The sequence below is a fragment of the Cavia porcellus genome, unplaced genomic scaffold (assembly GCF_034190915.1).
Source record: "Cavia porcellus strain 051 isolate PalLab524CR breed Dunkin Hartley unplaced genomic scaffold, mCavPor4.1 scaffold_20, whole genome shotgun sequence".
Taxonomy (NCBI): Eukaryota; Metazoa; Chordata; class Mammalia; order Rodentia; family Caviidae; genus Cavia; species Cavia porcellus.
The window spans coordinates 37,261,778-37,285,902 of NW_026947503.1; the positions used below are offsets into that span (position 1 = coordinate 37,261,778).

General features: G+C 41.1%; 1 protein-coding gene across 2 annotated transcripts; it reads right to left on the reverse strand.

The window, feature by feature from the left end:
• Positions 1-174: 174 nt before the first annotated feature.
• Positions 175-23,412, reverse strand: Slc14a1 (solute carrier family 14 member 1 (Kidd blood group)). Of its 2 annotated transcripts, XM_063231748.1 has the most exons (11): positions 23,142-23,412; positions 22,455-22,518; positions 20,183-20,336; positions 17,267-17,423; positions 16,414-16,603; positions 13,256-13,384; positions 10,827-11,019; positions 8,693-8,840; positions 8,341-8,475; positions 3,731-3,780; positions 175-2,136 (listed from the first exon to the last, which is right to left on the reverse strand). In XM_063231748.1, exons 3-11 carry the CDS (start codon positions 20,327-20,329, stop codon positions 1,963-1,965), a joined length of 1,323 nt encoding a protein of 440 aa, XP_063087818.1. In that variant the 5' UTR covers positions 20,330-20,336; positions 22,455-22,518; positions 23,142-23,412; the 3' UTR covers positions 175-1,962. The 2 variants fall into 2 exon arrangements, with proteins under 2 accessions (XP_063087818.1, XP_013012705.1); XM_013157251.3 differs by lacking the exon at positions 20,183-20,336 and having other exon boundaries at positions 23,142-23,406.
• Between the last annotated feature and the right edge of the window lie 713 nt (positions 23,413-24,125).

Consider the following 24,125-nt stretch of genomic DNA (forward strand, 5'->3'; position numbering starts at 1 on the left):
ACAGTGGGCATCCAAGGGGATTGGGCTCATTGGGAATTGAACTTGGTCTGCTCAACTACACATCTGGGGCTATAACTTAGTATAAGAAAGAAACAAGGGGGCTCTAGAACATCCAAATATAAGCGATACGCTCTCCTACATCCATAACAGCTATAAAAGACACATGACACATACTGATCTGTGAATATAATTTATTAGTATATCTACATAGGAAGTTGTTATTACAGACAAAAGTAAAAATAAATACAAGTGTTCCTAAGAATTCTCACTTGATTTTAGAATACTCAGTAATAAATATAGCTTGAGAAAATTAATATTACTTAAATAAGACAACATACAAGGCTTTAAAATATTCCTATTTTCATAGGGAGAGGGTGCTGCCGTCAGCTTAGCAGAGCTGGGTTCTGAAGGTCAGTTTGAGTCCATGTCTGAGGCCTCTGCTATGCTCAGCCACACCCAGATTCTTCACTGCTGAGAGTCTTTGGTCCTGCATATTTTTTCTTTTCCTCAACTTTTATTTCACAAATTCCCTAATAAGGAAGATTTCAGTTCAAACATCAAGAATTTCGTTTTTCCACAGGAATACCCATAAATCTGTGACAATTGCAATTTCATGGCTTCAAAAGGCTTTCGTCACAGGGTTTTAAAAATTGGAACAGTATTTGCGTGTTTGTTTTCCTGAGAAGCGGAAGACATGAACTTTTCCCTAAAATATTTACAGGTTTATTTACTGCCCAATTTCAAAGTTTCACTTTCCCAGCCTCTAAAATGCTGAGCAGAAATGTGTGGAGAAGGAAGGCAGTATGAGCATGTTTGGCCACAGAACCTTTACAGAAATCTTAACTTTCATATTCAAAATAAGGAAAATAGGGTAATTATTTACCTGTATTTCTCTTGGTGGTTCAAACACCACTGGTTTCTCAGAAAGAATATTCTTAGTATACAGCCAAAAATAAGTTTTCACAAAGGAGATCTAGCAATTTCTAAAAGTAGTACTTACAAGCAATTTGACTTTAAGGACCAATCATTATAAGATGTCCTCAAATAAATTAAAATGTGACTTTAAAGGGCTGTGGAAAAATATGATGATTCTATATATTTAATAGAATCACATAAGGATTAAAATAAAAATGTGTTGAGTATTTTATAAATAATTATGCTGATTATTTTATAAATATGCCAATTTTCTTTAATGTTAAAACACTGGTTAATCCAAGAATTTCTCTTACTTTATCTCACTGAAAAAAATTATTTTCTCATAAGAAAAATAATAAAACCTACCAAAAAAACTATTAAACTATTTTCAATTTCTGAGAGAAGTGGCCATACAAAATAATTTTCATTGACAAAACCCTTTTCTCCCTCCTACAGCTGTCAGCCTGAAAAAAACCAATAACCTCCCATAAAAGAATCACACACACTGCGATAGGGAGGCTATTGTGCTGGGGAACTGGAGAGTAGCCCAGTGATCAATCTGTACCCCTGAGATATTGAACAAAATTGCAACCTGTCACTTGAATGGATTTTCAAAAGCCAAATTGTTTATATCTAAGTTAACTTCACTTTTGTGACCGTGAATTCCACAAAGTTTAGCTGGTTAATAAAGTTTAATTTTTAATACTGTTAACTTCATTTGACCAACTCTACCACAAAATATCAATAAATATCAGTGATTAGCTCACTTTCACTACTTCTGTTGGAGCATTTTGACTTTATAAATATATTACAGTCTTAGTGCCAGCCCCTACTAGGGTTTAAAATTCCACACCAGAGCACATCACCTGGATGTGGCTCTCATATGCTCAAGGATATTTCTGGAGTAAAAAAGAAAAAGGAAAAGAACTGATGGATGAGAGTATTATGCAAGTTGTTTCTGGTGAAGAAAAAGTGTGCTGAGGTGCTAGAAGTCAACTGGAGCAGTTGTCAGAAATGTCTGTGACCATGGCTGGGGTGAGGTTGCTCTCACAAAGGGCCTTCAAGCATCGGTTTCTTGGTTTGTAGGTAGAAGATGCGGTTTTCTTCTGAGTAAGTGACTTTACTGAGGGGCATCTTGTAGATGTTGGAGTTTGTTGTGGTCACCAAAAGGAACAGAAGAGTAGCCAAACAGAAAGGCCAGGTACAAGATGGCAATCCAACCTAGGGAAGAAGAGACAACCCATATATGGCTTTGAAATTCCACCTGAGAACTAATCTGCAGACAGCAACACCTTCAATTTTCACCCCGGGAGAAGAGTCAGTGGAACTAAATTCTGTTTAAGCCCATGGGGGATTAGTTTAGGTCTTGGGACATTTAGCAGTTGAAATATTTTCACCCAATTATGTCTCTAGCTTGTGTACTTTTCCTCCTCCTCAAACATTTGGGCTTGTTTCTCCAGATGACAGTTGGCACATGGAGATGACACTAGCGAATTGCTAAAGGACCCTGGATACTCATCACATCCACAAGGCCCTCTCTGATTAGTCTAGGCTTTGGTGACCTCTCTGATCCTGACTTCCACTTAGTCTTGCTTTACACTGTGCCCTTATGTCTCTCAAATAGACTCTGAACTTCTTGAGGATGGTCCCTCTTCTGTGTAGCTCACACAATTCTGTGTATACCCCATGGGTTAGTTTTGGTCTTATGCATGAACTCCATGGGGTGTGATGGAGTATGGGGGTTACTAAACCTGACTGTGCATCAGAACATAAGATCTATACATCTTATAAGATCCACTCTGTCTGAACAACAAGGGATAGCACCTAAGGATCTATATTTTTCAGAATCTTCCTAGTTGACTCAGTTGTGCAGTTTTTGCAGTTCTGTTCCATGTACTGATATTTTTGAACTTTATTTGCTGGGATGTGAAGGGCTCCATAAAGCTCTGATGTAATACCCCTCATATCATGGAACCTTGACTTCCCAACATAAATATACTAAATGTCCATAAAGACACTTCCAGATAAAATGTCTAGGCTTCTGTTGAGAAATCCAGACATCACCCTGACTCAGTACCAACAGTGAACCACCAACATGGAATTGGGCTACCAGAAACTGGCTCTGCATCTCTTGCAAGGGTGGGGAAGGAAGGTAAGAAGTTCAGGCATTGGGAGATATGGGGTACTAGACCAGCTAGGGGGGGCTGGGCTCCTCAGGGAAGGGGCAAGACATTAGCGGGCAGGAGGACAATACTGGAAAGGAAGGAGAAAAAGGGGCGGGGGACAGTTAATGGGGAGAGATTTTGCCTAAAAATCCAGCCAGAACATGGGACTGAGAAGCCTTATTTATGACTGACTTGGGATTTAATAAAGATATGAGGTATAAAAAATTATTGATTAGATTTAAAAGAACAATAATAACATTTGGGTCTTTAGTCCACTATCCTTTTATCCTAATATCTCAACTACTACACAGTTCTGGCTTTTTGTTAAAGAAAATGATTTTTTATAGTCCACTTCCAGACATTCAGAATTAGTCTATGAATTTAATAGTAAGTTGTACCGTTATAGATAAAGTATCTTTAAAGTTACTGTTTTAACCCAGTAATCTGATATTTGTAACCAGCACGGTGAATGTAGTTTACTGTGATGTTAGAAAGCAAGAGGGGCCAGAGAGCTTCCATAGCAGGAGGTCTAGTTAGTTACGGGTCCTCTTGCTTGATGCTCACCACCCAAGTAGATTTCAAGAGAGTTTTCCATATAATTGAAAGCTGATCTATCACATGATGATAAAATTAAACTGAAGCAAACTCACATGAGCCATTAGGTTTGTCAAGGTGCCTCCGAGACAGGCAGTGAACAGGGCTGTGGGGAAAAAATGGGGGAGAGAAAAATGTTTAGTTAATGTTCAGAATCATTGCAAAGGCTTTTCAATACAAATCTCCTCTGAGGTATTCTTCTACATTCCATCAGCTAACTTGCAAGCCTAATTAAAATATGAACTTAGACTCAGTAGCTCTGGGTTCAGATTTTGCCTTAGGAGTTCATTGGACTCTGTCCTAAGCTTTTATGTCCTCGCCTACACAAAGGAAGTAAGGGATTATCTCTAAATTATGTGAATGTTTATATTTAGATACAATAAATGCGCAACAGATAGTTTTAGGTACTGTGTTGTTGTTGTGATAGCTCATACTTAAGGGAAAAGCCTTTCATAGCAAGTACATTCCCCTGTTGCTTTGTTAAGCATAATCAAATTTAAGTGAAACCAACAAACTCTGGAGTTGGCCTGGTTTCTATACAACCTCACTACATTTAGGAGCTGCATTTTAATGGTTATAGTGCATAGCTACAGAAAAATATGGCATATAGAAATGAGAAAGCAAGGACTCAGAAAACAGCACAAACCTAACAAAAATGAAGATCCTTACCCACAATAACATTTCCTCAATAACAGTTTCCAAGGTTGGAATACAAGTCAGTGAGTAAACATCCTGTTTTTATTTACTTGGAGCATGCATATATATTCCCTTGTGTATCCTAATCAACAGTATAATGAATTCTTATCTGAGTTGCCTCATACTAGTGGGAAAGGCTGGTCTTTGGAAACAGTCCTGGTTTTAAATTCCAGCTCTGCCACTCTGTTTGTTGTATAACAAATCACTCAATTTTTCAGAATCCCGTTTTGTCATCTAGAAAAAGGCAACTTGAAAGTCTACTTTATAGGGAGGTGATGAATCTCCAGTGAAAACATGTTTCCCTCAACAGTGGTGGTAAACGGGTCCCAATCACTGTGAGATAGAGCTGCTGCTCTGAACAGCAGGAGCTCATGACATGGGTTGAAAGTTTTCCCTCCTCCTTGCTTTCATCAGTTTCATTCATTTTTAAGATATAATCCATCTATTCAGCAGCTATTCACTGGCCCTGTGCTAAGCACCAGATGCACTCCTCCATCCCTGCTCTTCTGCGTACCAGCTCCACTGCTGCACTGCCTCTGAACACACAAGACCTTATTGCCAGTCTCTCCTTTCGGTGCCCACTGGACTTCTACAGCACACTTTCGGCAACTGGGTTTCATACTATTAGGCTGTTTTGGAGTGATCTCTAATTGAAGCTGCTTTTCTCTCTCAGTAACAGTGTGAGACTATTAAAAGGTAGTTGTTCACTCTTTTGCACTTGCTAGCAAAGCTGGGGAAGCCTTACAGCAGAGGCAAACCTCTGCATGCTATGCTCAGCCTATAGGTCATTTCCTGACCAAATTTTTGGCAGGCAAGGAAGAGAAAATGCCCTTGAGCAGAGAGGAAAGACTGGACTTAAACTCTTGTGGAAGGTGTCCCTACCCATGGACCATCACACGAGTCTTATTCTAATAAACCAGTATCGACAGTAGATAGAATGTGCTTATGGTGTCCACAGATAGCATAATGAATTGGGGCCTTTCATGGCCACGCAATCTAGAGGCAGGGTCGGCAGCTTTGCCTGGTGCTGTAAGTTTCCTGAGTCCTCTGTAATCAAGGCCTGTTATTTATTCACCTTGCCACACAAGGTTGGCCCTTTGTTTGGCAGTGTCTGAGTGATGTAGGCAAGCTGAAACTTGCTGTGATACTTTACATATGAGACTTGTTTTACAAAAGGAATGAGGGTCTGTCTCAAAAATTTACATGCAGAGATGAAAAAGTCTGATAGGACCCATTGGGGACGTGTTAACACATTGCCAGCAGCAGCAGAAACTGATGCGGCTCTTTTGGGGGAATGGATCTGGCATCTATGGAAACTAAAATTGGATTCATTTTGAATCATCACTTTAGCTTCTAGAAATACCTATTATGTGAATACTTGAACAAAATATACAGGGATATTTGTACCAGAAATGTTCATTGCAAATGGTTCCAAACTGAAAAGCCATGTAAACTTCCTCTAGCAAGCAGGGATTTGTCATGTAAGGCAACTACAGTGTGGCTATCTCTACTGCCTCCAATGGTAGAGCCTCCACACCCGGCCAGGTAGAGCCCTCCACTCCTGACCGCACAGACATACTGAAGGGGTGCTAGCTCGGCCCTACCTTCTATGACCCACTGATACATTCATTACTCAAACAGCTGGTTTCACTAGGAAAGCAAGTTCCCAGGGCGAAGAAAGTGGACACCTAAAGAAAGCAAATATCATGAAAGGAAAATACAGTTTACAGCAGATAAAGCTTACTTAATGAGCCAAAAATGAAGAACTCAGTAAATGACATGATTGGTATAATGGATGGAGCCAAAACATAATCTGATTAACTAAACTGGAGCTGGAAAATACTAAGAAAAGGTCAAGAATCCTGAAAAATGAACATAAGCATAGGGTTCAAATAATAGAATCCCAAAAGGAGAGAGAAAACTAATTAGACAGAAAAGATTTGAAAACGTGAAAACATAGTATTTTAAAATTAAAAGAAGATTCAAGGACTCACACTTAAAAGACTTTGATAGCATAGGAAAAGAACAAAACCTACATCTAGATAGACAATAGGAAAAAGTATGTCTCATATTCAAAGACAGTATTCTGCGTACAAAGAAAAAAGTAATTCACATCTAACAAGAATTAGATTCTTTTCAGATACCTCAATAGCATATTGGATATTGGAAGATAGTGGAATAGTCTTTGAAGACAGTTTTCAAAATATTGATATAAAAAGTTAAGTCTAGGGTTTTTTTCCTCACAAGTTAAATTAAAATTTAAATAAGGGTGAAACCAAGGCAAATCAGGCATACAGGACTTTAGAAGTTTTCCCCACAAGACCTTCTTTGAAGAAGAATGCAGCAAGAAGGCACATAAATACAGAAAGCTGCTGTAAGCTATGGTGGGTTGGGGTGAATGCACACGTTAATAAAGTTTATGGTTTTCTAAATGAGTAAGTATCACAAAACTTTAACAGGTATGGTGACACATACCTAGAATTGCAGCACTCTGAGAAGCTGAGGCAGAAAGATTGTAAGTTTGAGCCCACCATGGGTAACTTGGTGAGACCTTGTCTCAAAGAGGAGAGGATGTGTCTGGGGATGGAGCTCAGTGCACAGCTCTGGCTTTAATGCCGAGTACCGAAACCAGACCAAACCAAACCAAAAAATAAACAAGAAACTGTGCACACAAATCCAAGAAACTGTGCAAATAACAAATCCAAAACTCAACAGCAACACAATTTCAGTAGTTGTAAGCCTGGAAAAGTAAGCCTTTCCAGGAGGACAAAAAAAGAGGAGAAGGTATAGTCATATTTGGGTATTGATAAACTTAAGAAATTGAGAAGAAATAATAAACAAACTTAATTTTTAGTAAATTATGCTAAGCTGCCAGAAAAAAATGTGCAAAACCCTTAAATAGTGCCAAGTGCTAGACATTATATTTCATATGCTTTATGTACACATTGTCAGAATGATTCTATGAGGTAGGTATCATCATCCCTATTTTTTAGAATGAGGACACTGAGGCACAGAAATATTAAGTAATTTTCTTAGATTCATTAAGCTAATAAGCAAGAGCTGCGATTGGATTCCAGTTTGTCTGACAGCAGGGCCTGGGATTTTAACTAGTTCAACATATTGCTTTCGCCATTGTGCTATGCTAATAAAGATCTACCAAAAGAAGGTAAGTACAGGAGGCAGAATGATGCCCCCTCCCATGCCAATATGCCCACATGCCAGATCCCAGAATTTGTGATGCTACCTCACGTGACAAAAGGGACTTTGCAGCTGCGATTAAGGCAAAGATCTCAATGGACATTATCAAGGATCTGTCCAAGTGACTCTAATGTACTCATCAAAGTCTGTATGGTGTTGCATGCTTGTAATTTCAACACTCTGGGAGGCTGGGGCAGGGGGAGCACAAGTTTGAGCCCAGCCTGGGCAATTTAGGTACTTAGCAAGGTCCTTTCTCCAAATAACAAAATGCTTTTAAAGAAGTGCTAAAGATGCAACAGTGTCTGTTTTAACAAAAGCATTCCAGGCAATTTTCTGGTGCACACTCAAGTTTGAGAACAGCCGTATTAAGATAATTCTCAAAGACACACATGTGATTTCTCCTGACTCACCAAGAAATGTGGCTGTGTATTTTTAGCTTATTTCCTTTTAGATTTTTTGGGTCACACAATAAGCATGAAAACACAGGACAGGCAAAGTGTCTATCTTTCAAAATATACATAGCATAAAATGGTTAATAGGACCCAAAATGTTTCTATCTTCACAATAACTAGTGAGGTAGGCAAAGGTGGTTTTAGCACTCTCAGAGAGGGAACATCACTTGTCTTGTTCTTCTTCATATACCTAGATAGCAAGTGGCCTAAGCTGGAACTGTAGCTTTAATTTCTCACGGAGTGCTCTTTTATTGCTTGTCATTGATTTTGATCCATAGTCCTGGGCAACCTTCCCCACACTGTGTGTGTGGGATACTCACCACAGGCGAGAGCCAGGAGGTGGGACTGCCAGGTGAGTGCTATGAACATTCCTCCAATCGCAATGCAGGCCAGAGAACTATTGAAACCCCAGAGTCCAGAGTAGATGTCCTTGAATGGAGCTGCAAGGCTGAGTCCTGTTAGGTGAGATAGGAGTGCTCAGAGATTGGACAAAAAGCAAGGTGCTCTGGAGTGAGTCTGGGGTGAGACTGTGGGGCCCAGGGAAGCATCTTCAGAATCTTATTGAGACCTAGGAATTACAGTCTTCAAGAAAGGTCTGGTGTACAAGAAGATGCCTGAGATCATGCGTGGGACAGAGGAGCTACAACATTTGGTGATCAGTCTTGTGCTTACCTGCTACCACCCCCAGCAATGATCCAATTGCAGCATGCAGGCACATGATTGGGGAGGAGATTAGGATGGCAACCAGGAAAATGCCCCCTGTCCATGGGTAATCACAGCCGTAGATCTGACCAACCCCCACTGGCAGGGATTTCAGTAGCTGCAAAAACAAGTATATGAATGAGACAACTAAAACTGAACAGAAAGCTCCAGGATACACACAAATTCAGATCAGATTTGTCATAGTTTATCTTTCAGTATCAGTATTACTAACTTTTAAGATTCTTTTTTAATCACAGGAAAAAAAAATCACAGCCATTCTTCAGTCTTCAGCTTTATTCCTGGAGGCACACCAGCCCTTTCCCGAGCATGCTTCTGCCAGGGGTGGCAATCATTAGCTCTCCTGCCCGCCCTGACTCTTGGCCTCGGTCACTACAGAGCTCCAAGTGTGGTATCAGTGCTTTTGTCTCTGAGGACCCGCCAAGCCCTTCCCAAAGGATGGCAGGAACCATAGCTGATGTTTCTTTGTTCCTGACTATCCCCCAGTACTGAGAGTACTTAATCAACATATCCCTATGGTCAGTAGAAATATTACTTACTTTTATGCAGTTTGGTTGTGCTAAGGCCAGACACCTGAGCAATTATAGGCAAATTCACACAGGCAGAGACTGAACAGGGTTTTGTCTCTGACTTGATAGTGTAGCTATCCCTCAGGTGGCCAAGGGAAAGGAAGGTGGGTGCTATGGCAAATGTTAATGATGGGTTCATAGTGAGGAAAGGGTGACCTTCGGCCTATGGCTGACCTTCTCCTGCCCCAGGTCAGCACAGCCCAACAGCAACTTCCATGACAGCAGCAGAGTGTATATGCTCCGTGCTGTCTAGTGCAGTGGAAACCATTACTTGCTGAGCAGGTAATATGAGACTAGTGAGGCTGAGGAACTGAGTTTGTAATTGATTTGCATCTGAATTTAAATAACTACGTGGAACTAGTGGCTACCATGTAAGAGAGCATAGTTGTGGGTTCATCCCACTTCATAATACTATCTTTCATGAGTAGTTCTAATAAATCTTTGATTTTGCCTTTGAACTATTTCTAATTCATTCTCTGGGCAAAAACCCTCAAGCAAAGGCTATGAGAGATTGTCCTGTGTTTTGATCACCCAGTAAGGAGGGCAGCAAAGGGTGTTTAGTAACCTGATAGTGGAGGAACCAGTCCTTTGCACATTAAAAAAGGTAAAGCTTCTTTGATTGCTGCTGACTTCAAGTATTCTCTTGTTCTCAAGGCTTAAGAAAACTTAAGCAGATTTTCTACATAAACACCAGCAGGAAGAGCTGGAGTTTGATGTGGTTAACCATGTTTTTAAGAGTACGAGCTCTCTCTATGCCCACTGAAAAGAGGTGCATGCTGTGATAAAATGGTTCTCAAACTCTGGTCCATATCACAATTTGAAGAGTTTGTTAATACAGGTTCCCAAGTTGCACCTTCAGAGATTATGATTTAGAAGTTTGAGATGGAGCCCATTTGGCTATTTAAGCAACTTTCCAGGTGGTTCTGGTGCAACCAAAGCTGAGCAGCCTGAGTTGTACTTATTCAATGATGTACACCATAAGAAATGACAGAACTGAGGTTGCCATGAACTCCAAGAGTAAACATACAGTTCCTTGGGCTAGGGAGTTAGTTGTGAAAGGTTTAACACCAGATAAGAGGCCAGCTGCCTAGTGTGCTGAACCCCCTCACTACCCATACAAGGGGAAGCTCGTATCAGTGTGACTTACATGGAGCTACACCCTGGAATCAATACAGCAGATTTTTGGATAAAGAGGATGGAGGATTTAGCTTTGATCAAATAGTTATGTAAGAAAATCCCTTTGGAGCCAGGCATAGTGGTGCCTGCCTCTAATCCCAGCACTGCTGAGGCAGGAGGATCACCGAGAGTTCAAGGCCAGCTTGGGTTATATAGTGGGTTCAAGGCTAGTCTCATACACAGTGAGAATTTGTCTCCAAAAAGAATCCCTTAGGTCCCCAAAGCCCTGGAATAGGACAAATATTTTGGATAGCAAGATGAAGGCAGAAAGGCATTGAAGACATGAGGACATGGGTGTATTCCAGAGGTAGAGGGGACTATGAGCAGGGAGTGTGTCTTACCTCCACGGCACTGAGGTCAGACCAGGTGATGTTGGGGACCCTGCTTACAGGCGTGATCAGTTGACTTGGAAAGAATATATTGTAGTGTCCTGTGGCCAAAAGGTACATTGACAATGCCATGTTGAAAGGGAGAGTGAAGACAGGGAGATCCCACTTGCTGAACACTGAACTCAATGCGCTTGAGAAAATGGGGCTGCAATGGAAAAGAGGACAAAAATCTGTATGTGATGAAGAATCAGGTTGACTAACTATGTCTCTATACCATGGAGAGCTTTGTTTCATCTGCCACTGTGGCCCTCAAGTATTATGGTTTTCTTTCAGTGGGAAGAAAAGTCCTAAACATAAGTCCTAATATAGAGACAATTGTGTCAAAATAAGACCTCAAACCCTGCTCCAGGCCTTTTGCGTTTTGAAAACTTTAAGTTACCTAGAGTGTATTATTTATCAAGGTTTAAAAAATATTTTTGAAGCACTTAAAACACTATCTACGCAGTCAAGGTGGCCTGTAAACATTACTTCATCATAATTCACTTTCTCCCCACTAGCAGTGACCACGATCTGGCATTTGGTGCATATCAGGTCACATGTCTTTTAGTTTACTTATCTAATTTCTGGAAAAATTGTTCAAGGAAGGATTCAGGTAGTGTGGATTGAAAGGTGTTAGGATTTGTGTCTGGATGTCCCTCCAAAGCCTCATGCATGCATGGGGGAGGGTTTCTGGAGTTTGTGATTGATTCATTGTCTAGTGCTGAATTACAAGTTTGGGTGCTACACTGCCCTGGGGCAGCTGGCCTGCATACAGTATAAGGGAGGGAAAGAGGCTTACTCTCTCGCTCATCCCCTTTCTTCTCTTGTTGCTTTTGCTGTCTTCCACAGCCATGAACTGTTACTCCTGTGCCACATCATCCTGTCTTGGAGCCAGCTGATTATGAACTGAAACCTCCACAAAGTGTCAGCTAAATAAACCTTTCCTTCCCTAATTCTGGGCATTGGGTGTTTTGTCTCAGCAATGGGAGAAAAGTAACTAACACAAAGGGAAAAGATATTCTAGTCAGGGAGCAGAGTTTATGTCTTTGAACAGTTGATAAACTTCATTACTTTAGGCAAAGCAGTTGGCTTAAGTTTCGCAGCCTGTCGATTTGGGGTTGCATAAATGGTCGCCAGGCTTCACGTTCCTCTCACTTGTCCACACAATTAAGATGAAATAATCTCAGATTTCCTGAGCTATACGTTGAGCACTCACTGACTTTCTCTCAAGCCTGTTCTTCACAGAAGGTCACAAGTTGCCTCCTGGGGTATCTCTAGGTGCAACTAAGGTGGGTGGCCTTCTGCAGTCACTGTCTATCAAGGTCCGTGCTTTCCACTTGTGTGCATATTAATATTATAAATATGACATAGAAAAATGAAAATGTTTGCTTCTAGAAAAAGGACTTAAGATGATGCTCCAGCACTCTGGGAAGCTGAGGCAGTGGGATTGCAAGTTTGAATCTGGCTTGGGTACTGCAGTGACTTAGTTTACTTAAAATAAAAATTAGAAATACAAAGCTTGCAGATGCAGTTCAGTCCCTGGTACAGGTGAATAAAACTGATGCTGGTTCAAGTTGGTGGGTTAGGGGAGTTTGTGTAAGGGCAGCTTTTCTCAAAGCAGGATTCCTGAACCAACCACATCAGTATAACTGTCAGGATTTAATAGAAATGCAGATTCTTAGGCCCCACTGCCAACAGATTGATACAGAAATTTGAAGGGAGGAAGCACCTATATGTGTTTAATAAGTTTGAGGAACTTTGATGTAGGGAAGGGATGATAACTTAATTGTACTTCAAGCCCATGAGGAAATTTTAAAACTCCAGTGTGTTGGCAAAATCCCAGATTGATTCCATCAGAACCTTGTTGGTCATCTGTGTGACATGCTCCATGTCACAGGCACTGGAGAGCTCAGTGTGCAGTCAAGGCTGAGAACCTCCCCACGAGAGGAAGGCATTGTGGACATGTATGGCTAAGAGGCCAAAATAACAGACTGTAAGGAAAGGCACACTTTTGTATGTTTGTTTCTAGGGAGAACCCCGCACTTTTACAATGGAGTTACTCCCCAGTCTTTTAGTTTTTATTTTGCAACAGTCTCTTTTAAGTCACGTAGTGGCCCAGGCAGGGTTCAACATTGCAATTTTTCTGCCTCAGCCTCCCACAGTGCTGGGCCTAAATGCATGTACCACAATGCCTGGCTCTGAATACAATTTTAAAAATTTGTTCACTTACCATGTAGCTATTTTAAGTGTGCAGTTTGACAACATTAAGTACATTCATCATAGTGATTCACTCACAGAATATTTTTGATTTTATAAAATGAAAACTTACAAAACAGCAATTTCTCATTCCCTTCTCCCTCCATAATTTTAAAAAGACATTTTGAAAACCAAGTACAACTTACCAAGTCATGGACATAACAGATACTGGCAATAGGAGCCACCAGAAATAGTTTCCCTTGTCCGAAAAGACAGCTATGAGTATCCCCACCAGCGTGGCATTATAGCCATGGAGCCCGGCGGCTATGGCTGACCTGTGAGCAAGAGATGTGACAGGGACATTGCTAAGGGCACTCGGATTACACTTGCACATTAATAACACTTGTAACTTTTAGATCACATTTGCATTTGAAAATGAAATAATATTTGGACATGTGCTTCAAAGCCTACTAAGCACCATGCAAATACTAATAAAAGTGAGAAATAAAATATACATAACTAAAGCTACACAAGTACATACGGAACTACCGCCTCCAAGGTGACACAGCAAAGAACAGGTCTCCAGCATCTGCTTTCAGTCTTTCGTTTGGAAAGTTCTATTATTTATTTAAGTCATTAAGGGTCTCTGAGTCAAATAGAGTTTTTGCATATGAAACTGTTCCCTAAGTCCGATTCTTTGGTGAGAGATATGTGATTCCTGAAATTTAACTTCCCTTGCATAGTGCCTATAAATATTAATCTTCCAATTTAGCATATATTTTCATGTTCCTGTGCTTCTATGTTTTTGCCTCTAAAGTTACATTTCCAAGTTATTGCCAAAAAAAGAAATAATTACTTTTCTTTTACTTGGTGCATAATCATTTACATGTTTAGCCCCTAACTCTTTTGAAACTATTTTCTGTTTGGAACTTGACCCCATTTCTATTTTTATTTATTTTTGGGGGGCTTGTGGAGAATTGAACTCAGGACCTCACGCTTGCCAGGCAGGTTCTGTGACACTGAGCTAAATTTCTACCCCAACTCACTTCTAAAGATTGTTCTGTAGAGCAATATACGCACACCTATGTTTATAGTGGCACAGTTTGTAATTGCTAAATCTTGGAAACACCCAAATGCCCATAAACTGAGGAGTTATTAAAAAGACGCGTTTTTCTTTATATAATTGAGTACTATTCAGTCATAAAGAAGCATGATCTTTAGACCTATTCTTTAATGAAAGAAATCAGATACATACATGTAAATACTGCATTATGTCTCTGGTGTGAGAAAGTGAAAATGTAAATAAGGACCAAAGTGTAAAATAGATATTGTGAATTAGGAAGACATTGTTCACATGGGAAGGGGAACTGGGGAGTGGGGAGGAAGAAAGGAAAAAAAGCAAAAAAAAAATGAGAAAAAGAGGAAAAATGGAAACAAAGCTTTTGTAAATAAGGAGGGGAAGAGGTACTGAAGGGAGGGAATGGGAAAGGGGAAATAAAAGGATCAAAATATATAACGTACAGACACAAATTCCCTAAAATGAATGTGATGATCATTATGTGTACCTAAAATGTGACAACAAACTGAATTACTTAAAAAAAAAAAAACAGAAAAGACTGGCCATAATGATACATTGCTCTTGGGCCATAATGATTCTGACTGCATAATGAGAACTAGAAACCATGACCAATGGAAATATGTCTGTAGAGTAAGTCCCATGGCTACGCCCCTCCCCTGGTGGCACTGTCTGGCACCACAGGTTCTATTCCCTGAAGTTGTGAACTCAAAGGCAATGTTTGCAGGCACCGTGGAGGGAGAGGATGATGAAATGAGTGGGTGAGGTTGAGTGCAAAGCCTGCGGGCAGGGGCTGCAGCCAGGGAGCCACGCTGCAGGGGCTGGAAGGGGGTGGCATAGGGGCTTCTTGGCTTGTTTGGGCCTGGGTCAGAAGACACCAGTGCGGCAGATAAAGTGGGGTTGGGTCCACTGATGGCTGTGAGAACATTAGAGGTGGGACTCATTGTCCCAAGGGCCTTTGTCTCCCTTAAATTATCCCTCAGAGAATGTGGGAGGTGATGCGATTTGTGTCGGTATAATTCAGATACTGGAGCTGAACCTGATGACGGTGGAGAGCTCTGCAAAGACTTGTCCTCCCACACAACTGGTCTGGAGCTTTAGTGCTTGAGTTTGATTAGTTGAAACAGGATGGTGACATCTACAAGTTGTAGAATGCCACAGTCAAAGCGAAGTGACAGGAAGACAAGTAGTCACTTAAACACAATTATCTTTTATCTTTTTTTGTTTTTGTTTTTAAAACTGCACTGGGGATTGAACCCAGGGACTTTCCATTTAGCCACGTCTCTAGCCCTTTTATATTTTTAAAATTCTAAAGATAATCTCATCAAGATGCTAAGTTGCCCTAGCTGAGCTTGAACTTGTGATCCTCCCTGCCTCACTTTCTTAGAGGACTGAGATTACACCCAGTGAGAATTGTCATCAAAATTTTTTATAAGTGTGTGTTTGCAATACATAATGAATATATTTATGCTGGGATGTTGGTACATGTAAATATCGCACACTGATTATTTTTACTCTCCTTTCTCATCTCTTCCCTCTAATAGCGCCAATTCCAAGCTCCGTTTCATATCTCTACAAAGCCTATTTCCCTGTTTCTTTCATTTTGTCCTCTAAATCATTTTTACTTTGCGTTGTCATTTAAATGTAGTCTTTTAGGAACAAGGAAAGTAAAAGAGACTTGAAAGCAAACACACATAAACATGACTCGTCTTTTAACTAATGTCTGCCAAGGAAATGGGGTTGGTCATACTTCACCGGATTAAAACAGTGAAGGACTACTGTGTATGGCGTGGTCTTAGAACAAGCCTGGAATTTTTGGTTTTTCATTGCTCTAGGAGCTGAGCCGACCTTTTGTATTCTCTGAAGAATGAGTTTGATAAATGAATGATGGAAACAAGATATAAAGCAGGCTATTAGCCAGTAAGACTTTTCAAGAATTCATATGCATTTTTGCCCCAATAAATCAAACACTAATGAAAAGTAATTTCCATGATCATTAAAGAAGATCTCTTTAGAACCACTTCCAGTGATTACTTATAGCCTGGTTCTGGCTTCCACACACTGCCATGAGAAACCGGCATCATTTAACCTGGCCATCTATTCAGATAGTGAGACTATGAGACTGTAAATGACTCCCTAGCCTCTGACTCAAGGCAAATAGGAAGAGCTCTGTGGAATAAAGGTAGCTTCTGCTGGGCAGGGTGTGGCTCTGTCACCACTACCCACAGTGGCCGGTTAGCTGGTGTCTCAGAAAGGGGGTCGAGAGCTGGCAGAGAGGGATGTGCCTACCTGTCCTGGCTGAGCAAGAGGGCTGTCAGAGTGGAGACCACTGTTCCCACACAGCCATTGAGAGCCCACCATGGGTTCTGGAGCAGCAGTCCTATCACGATCAGGATCCCACTGATGGGGTTGCTGACGAACACCACTTGGGATATACCCCGAAGAACCCAGTCAGCGAACTGGAGCGCCACAGGTTTGTCTGGAAGAGATGAGGCGAACACAGCTGAGAAATAGTAGGACCCCTGAATCTCAGGCTCCCCTCCACGGCCACCCTGGATAAAATCATTGCAATCTCCTCAATGTGAATCATTTTTTATACTTAGAATCTTCTTTCCTCTGAATCCTTGGCCCTTTTAATGGCACAGAGATCCCCGAAGTCGCTTAATTTCTTTATGCTCAATCAGCTCTGCCCCTACCGGCCCCTAAGCTTCAGGAAGTATCTAACACACTCACTATGCTTACACTGCTAAACCAAAGACATGAATTATTACTAATACAAGGTTTTTTTGTCTTTTTCTTTTTTATCGGTACCGGGGATCGAACTCATGACTGCCTGCTTGCAAGGCAGGCGTTTGTGCCGCTGAGCTAAATCCCCAGCCCCCACTGCTAATAAAATTTTACCAAGTAAAAACTTCATTTTTAATACTGAAATTACAAGATAGAGCTAGGTAATTTCCTTGAATAGGAGTAGAACCTTGCTCCTTACGACTGTTCCCAGGAAGCAAAGTGAAGGAGTTTGCAAGTTAGAAGATAAAAAGTAGAAAAACAGAGGGTAAGATATTATATAAGCATGGAAATGTCAGCTAACCATTTCCTGCACTGCTACTTCTCCCCTTTCTCCGAGGGATGCACGCCTACACACCTTTAAGCCATTTGGCAAATTCTTTCATATCGCCGGTGACGTAGCCAAGTGCCTTGGGGATACAACTTCTCCCTTGATGTGGTGGGACCTGGCTCTCAGTCTGGTCTATTTTAATTATTGTGGGGGTATCATCCATGGCTCCTTCTTCTTCTGGTTCCTTGAGGGAAATACAGAGCTCATAAATACCCTAATGCAGAACTTTTCAGGTTGACCAGCTTAGGACTTGCTCAGTACCCACAAAAGATGAGTAACAAGGCATTCATCTGGACCGTTGTGCTACCTCATGGAACTAAGAAAGTGCCGATTTTCTCCTGAAATACTGTCATGGAGATTATTATCCATACCCAGACCTCACACTACTTTGTCACCAACATCTTCAATGCTATACAGCATGAGAAGGTTCTGGGCTATAATATAAGGTTTAGTTTCTAGTTCAACATACATTTATTGAACTCTTTCTGTACTCAGGGATCTCAGTGTAGTTAAGAGAAATGAAAAACAGTTAATGTCAATGTAACAAGTCCAATAATAGTACAAAAAGAGCTAAAATCAAGTAATTATGCTGTCAAAGGAGCAAAAAAAGTCAGCTTATGACGTGACCACTCTCTAGTACAAACTGGTCATCTACTTTCTAAGACAAATAGTCATTTTAAGTTAATATTCTCAAAATATGAGTTTTATTTAAGACTTTGAAAAGGAAGAAGGTTTTAAAATAATTTCTGTGTCAACGGTCTAAGAACCCTTCACCTCTACTATTCAAGTCCAAGATTGCTTGAATTTGTCATCATTTCACACAACTGTCATTACTTTTGGAATGTATTGTTTACATGTGTAAAAATAGGCAAGAATAATTATCTACAGAGGTGTTAAAACTAAGAAAGGTTAAATGGACAATGCCGCCAAAACCCAGAGTTATAATCTAAGGATTTTATAATGTAAGAATGTACAGGGCATAATTATAGCAGCATACTTTGAGAAAATAGAGTGGTATAATCGTAACCCATGCTCACTAGGTGACTACATTTCTTAAGATAAGTATGCAAAAGAGAACACCAACATCATGATAATATGGTCCCCTGTAGACAAAACATAATGATGCATCAAAAATGGTCCATCATAATGCTGAAGAATATAAAATAATACTAATGGCAAAGTCCTAGTCGTAGGCAACAGGACAAAGACAATGGTTACACTACCCTGAGTGCAAGAAAAGTCTACGCATAGCTAGGTCAGTGGGAAACAGAAAAATCTCAAAGCCATCAGACTCTAAAAGGTATAAATGTGGAATGGGGAAGCCACAGCTCCTGGCTATTTTTGGCCCTCCCGTTCCACTTACCAAACCCAACAAATAGCTATTAACAGATAATAAAGGTGTTTTTTTTTTTTTTTAAAATACATCCTGATTCTAAGTTAGGTTTCTATTAATTCCAGCACAGAAATAAACTGTACTGATTTATTAGTGAGTAACAATTATACTTCAATTGTATTATTCATTGCCCAACTAACCATCCTGCTTTTAAATAATGGTGAACCATTAATCATTGTAGAGCCCTTTATACAATGCATTCCAGACTAAGATCATTCTTGGCAAACCAGTATGAGAAACCAACATCTGTCAGACTTCTAATGAATCTTCCTATTAAAATTTTCCTAAATTGAAAACCTTGGAAGGCCAGGAGCCCAAACTAAGTCTCAGTGGAACTGAGGCAATTCCACAGTTAATGATGTAAAATGGTGATTAAATGTTTACGAAAAATTCCCTTTTGTCTCACAAGCTAAATATCTTTCCTTCTTTTCAGTTATACCTCACTTTAAATCCTGTGATTCAAAATACTGCCTGCTGAATCTTTCTCTCAGCTTCAGCGAGCCATTTTCAAAGCCACAGGTATGAGAAGCATTGGGCTTCAACCCAGGTAATGATGAGAAGCTCCAAAACATAATTGCCTTGAGTTTCTAGAACTGAATATGTCAATTCCTAAAAGTGGCGGCCGTAAAAGAGATCACCAAAGTGGCATTTTCCACCCACCGCAGAATCAAATTCCAGAATAAACAAATCCATGTTCTCAAAAGTTCCAATCATATATTTATTTCAGAAAGTTTTAAATACTCTTTCTCCTTAGAGATTATAGAGACAGAGATTTGAAACCTGATAACATAACTGGCCAGGCTTGATTGAGAACCGGAATGGTCTGAGTCTCCTGCTGAACCACTCAAAATTAAGTGAAGACTTGACTTCACCCAAATCTCCAGCCCAGTTCAAAAGAGGCTTATTGAGATTTGCGCCCCCAATACCTGCATGTTAGATACACTGGAAGGTTATGATATCATAGGAAGAGGGGGCTTCTCCTGACTTAAACAGATAACAGCTGCATTCCAGAGGCTTAGGAACCCTTTATTCTTTTATTCTGAATTGTGAATTCTTCTGGAGTCTTTGAGAGCCTTGATACTTAACCTGCTTCAGGCATGAGAATTGGTTAGGAGTTCACTCTAGAACTGTATCAAGCTAGAAAACTTGCATTTCTTTAGGAAACCAAGAAGCCACGTATTCTATGTGGGAAGGTAATGGAGGGCCCTAATTAACACTCAATCCTTACCAAAAAAGTCATTACGGTTCAACTGAGAGGTGAAGACAGTACAGTAAAAAGAATTTGAAAAGGGGGAAGATAAAAGCCCTAGACTATGTTTTCCTGGTGTCCCTAGGCTGTCAAAACTCCCAGCTCAGTGGTCCAGCCCTGCACCACAGAGACTGGCCTGTAACTTTTAAGCCTGAGTCTCCCTCTGCCTTTGATTTAGCCACAGCCCCACACTCTGCAGAGCTTGCTGACCCCACTTCCCAGGTCTGCTCAGAAAAGGGACGCCATGCTTGGCACAGGCTCCCGGGTTCCCAGAGACAGAGGCTGCAGAAAGGAAGCATACCTGTTCTTGCTGCCCACCGATCAGGGCCAAACTTAGCTGAACGAAGCCTTCATGGTCTGCCTCACCAGCGTTATTTCCAAAAGGGTCTGTCCAAAGAGGACCATGACGGGCGTCATCAGCGCCACCAACCAAAGACCGTCCATTCATCCTTTTTCTCCATACATAACAAAGGGCAAAAATATGTGAATCAGTAGGATGAGTCCTGACTCTGGTGAGTGTGAGAAAGGCCAGGTGGGGAAGGGGGCCATGACCAGGGGCTTCTTATGAGAGAAGGGTGCCCGGCGTGGACCCTCTCATGTGCAAGGCAGATGGCTTGCAATGGGAGAGAGGAGAGACAGTGAGCTGGGTGCAAGAGTGGAAAGTTCATTTATTTTGCTTAGAAAAAAAGTAGGAAAACCATGTTGCACAGAGCCCAATGTACAGGCTTGTTTCTGCTGCTTCTTTTCCAGAAGGTGGGAAGTTGGTGCTTCTGAAGCCTGCACCAGGGTGAGAGAATGACTTCAGGCTCTGAAGTGCGCCCTGCAAATTGTTAAGGCTCCATATTTGTCACCTGCCCTGAGGCAGCAAATAGGACAGCCTTGTTTTGTGTTGTTCTTTATCAAATGTAAGAAAATGAATTGTGGTGTGGATTCTATTTCTTTAATAAGATACGCAATAGCTGCACTTTTTATGCACAGAAAAGCCCATTCTAAAAGGCTGGCTAAATGGCACTTTTTCTTGTATTGAAATAAGAATTTTAAAGTATTGACTATTACTTTGTTTATAAATGATTCTTAGTTTAATTCAATAAATGTGACATGTTGCAATAATTTCTTTTTTATTTGCATCCAAAGAGAGTATTCTTCATTCAGAAGTTCCAGAAAAATTTTGCTGGTGAATTTATTTATTTCTCACTCTTTCATTTATTTTAATTTTACTTCCTTCTATTGGTTTGGTTTGCAACCTGAAAACTTTACCAGAGTGACTAAAAAAGTGCGTGATTGTGAGAAAGTTATGTTGTGTTTTAAGAAGAAAAAATGCGTGTGTGTGTGTGTGTGTGTGTGTGTGTGTGTATGTGTACGTGTGTGTAGGTGGAAGGGGCTCATGGTAATCTATCTGGTTAGTTATGTACCAAGTTAACATGTTTGAGGGCTGCATTTTGAATATTTATGCATGTTAAGAAAACCAAGGTCAGACTCTCATCTTATACTAGGTTAAAGAAGAGAAAGAAAGAGAGAAAGAAAAAAAGAAAGAAAGAAAGAAAGAAAGAAAGAAAGAAAGAAAGTAACCAGCAGGGACTGTCACATTCTCTCAGTGTGAATTCCTGTCCCTGCCATCCTCACTCTGTGTGTGCTGTCTCCTATCACCAAAATCACATGCCAGTCCAAGAATCACACTCTTGAGCTCAACATCAGTACTTTCTTAGATCTAAGAATTAGAAAAGGACTGAGAATGAGGTGGGGTTTTAGAGACCACTCAGTTCAAGCCTTCATTTTCTATAAAACTGATTTTCAGAGAGGGAGGGTCACCCAAATTCACCCAGCAAGTGTCAGGCAGACTGAGCCTTGTGGTATGGGCAAACCTGGCTGGCTCTTTATCTTCCAGTCCGGGGCCAGGCACGTTAATGCCACCCAGGCACATTAATGCCACGTTAATGCCACGTATTGAGGAGAGCAGCAGCTGTTCAAGAGATCCGGGAACAGAGGCCAGGGATCAGAGATGTATCAGACTCATCAGCCTGCGTGGTCACCTTAAAGTACTCATGGGGGCTGACCAACAGCAAAAAAAGGACTTTGCCAGCCCCAGTGTCATCGTAGGCCCTGACAGGAAGCAGTTACTCTGATAAACAAACATCTCCCCATACCTCAAAGGAAGTCTCATTCTCTTGCATCACCCACGGCAAGCTACAGCAAGGTTTGCTTGTGCCGAAGCTTAATGCCTAAGTCTATTCTGGAAGCTATAGCTAATAGTCTTTCCTGCAGGAGACCGAAAGAGCGCTTCATAGCCAGTAACTAAAAGAACGTGGCACTGCTTAACATTCTAGCACAAGATAACATCAAGACTCCAATGCAGCTGGTATTCCTATTTTATTATACGAAATGAAACTCATTCTGTTGCATATATTAAAGATTTGTACAATTGGACAGACCAGAGCATCTTTAAATTTCCCATGCCTCAAGTATCACTTCAAAAATAATACAAATTTTAGATGTGGATATAGAAGAAAACATGAAACATTCATGCTCTATCAAAATAAAATAGCTTTCAGTAGTGACATTTATTTGATACTTACTATAATCTTTATTTTAGGTAGTTTCTGATTGTAAGTGGCAGGAAGGCCTCTGCTCTCTTTAAAGCTGTAATCAGAAACAGAGGAAATGCTGTCAGTTGTCCCTGCCTGGATGAAAACACTGCCATCTCAGAAGAAACCCCTCCTAGAAACCTAAAATTTTACATGCCAGAAAATGCAGTTGCAGGAAGCTGCCAAGTTCATGGCTCTAATTGTGACTGAGTGGTTCTCCCTACAGTTTCATCCCCTTCCGAACAGCACAGCAGAAAAGCCCACATACTTGTCAGAGGAAAGGCCCATTCCTCACATCCCTCCTCTCCCCCTAGGGTCACATAAACGCTTGTCTGCAACTTTCCTTAGTTGCTGCAAAAGCACACCCTGAAACTTCCACATGCTAATGAAGTCAAAAGTATTTAGCATGCAGAGTGGAGAGCCCTCTTCCACACCACCTGCTCAGACATCACGAATAAAGTTGTTGCTTTTAAGCTTCCAGGAAGAAACTTAGGTGAATTGCTTTCTAGTCTTGAGAACTCTAATTTTGCGTGCTTCTGCCCAGTTCTTACATTCTGAGTCATATTTCTCCATTAAGTGAAGAACAGGGGGGAAGAAGAGCAAATACTAGAGAGGGCTAAGAAGCCAAGCTTCAACAATGAACAGTTAGAAATTAGTAGAAAGGAGGAGGCTACTTACCCTCCTGTGGCTTGCCAGTGGCAGAAGGCGCAGGCTGATAAAGACCGGCCAGGCTCTGCTGGAGAGGAGAGTGCTGCAGAGATGGTGCCCCAGGGAGGCACCTGCCCCTTTTATAGTGGAGCCCGTCTGTGCATATCTGTGTGCTGCCTTTCTCCTCCCACTTCTGCCACCAATGCCAATGCAAGGCTGGGGACTTGGTCCCTGGCTTGGGACTTGATGTCTCTTTCTTTCCTTGATTTGGTGCCAACGGCTTTGCTATCATTTCTCCCAGCTTTCTTTCAAAAGGGAATTTGCTCAGGGGCAAATTCATCTTTTTCTCCTTCCTGCCCCTAAGCCCCACCCTGAAATGTTTGGGGAAAGATTTATAGCCAAAAAAGGATCTACAAAGTGGCACTTAAACTAAACTTCACAGGACAGTTGCTGCAGAGTGGACTCAGTCGTGAAGTGGCTGCCCTTGGATGGAATGTTCAGAAATGCGACACAATTTCTGGACTGGGGTGGGAACAGTAAAGTCCGGAGGGGTGTGCTGGGAGGTGGAGGACAAGGGGTGTGGAGACTGTTTTCTGTAAACTAAATGGTCGTTTGCTGTCCCAGAGAAAACAAAAACACAATTGTTTCCCTGGACTGTTCCTCTTTCCAGGTGAGAATCTCGGGATAAACTCTGCTGCCTTTTAAACATTAGGAGGCAAGCATTCCATAGCAGAGGGCTGGAAATTGAACTGAAAAATTCCCTCCTTTCCCATTCTTCTGATCGTTCAGTTTTGTGGTTTTTGTTTCTATTATGGCAGAAATCTAACATACTTCCATGGGTTTCTGAGAGCACAGAATTTTAAAAATAATCCCCACAGAGAGCTGTGCAGATGTGGCTGGCCTTTCACCCTCTACAGGTGCAGATACCGACTTTATCAGCCTTCAGCAAGGCATTCGGGGTTCTGGAGCTCCACCCCTGAACTCTGCCCCAACCACAGGGCTTCTGGTCCTTAA

Excerpts from the sequence above, each read along its gene's own strand:
- Slc14a1 (XM_063231748.1), bottom strand. The coding sequence starts at position 20,329 with ATGAATGGACGGTCTTTGGTTGGTGGCGCTGATGACGCCCGTCATGGT. Across the intron at positions 16,604-17,266 it reads ATTTGCCAAATGGCTTAAAG|ACAAACCTGTGGCGCTCCAG; the intron begins GTGTGTAGGCGT and ends CATCTCTTCCAG. Across the intron at positions 8,476-8,692 it reads ATTGCTGGGGGTGGTAGCAG|GACTCAGCCTTGCAGCTCCA; the intron begins GTAAGCACAAGA and ends CTCACCTAACAG.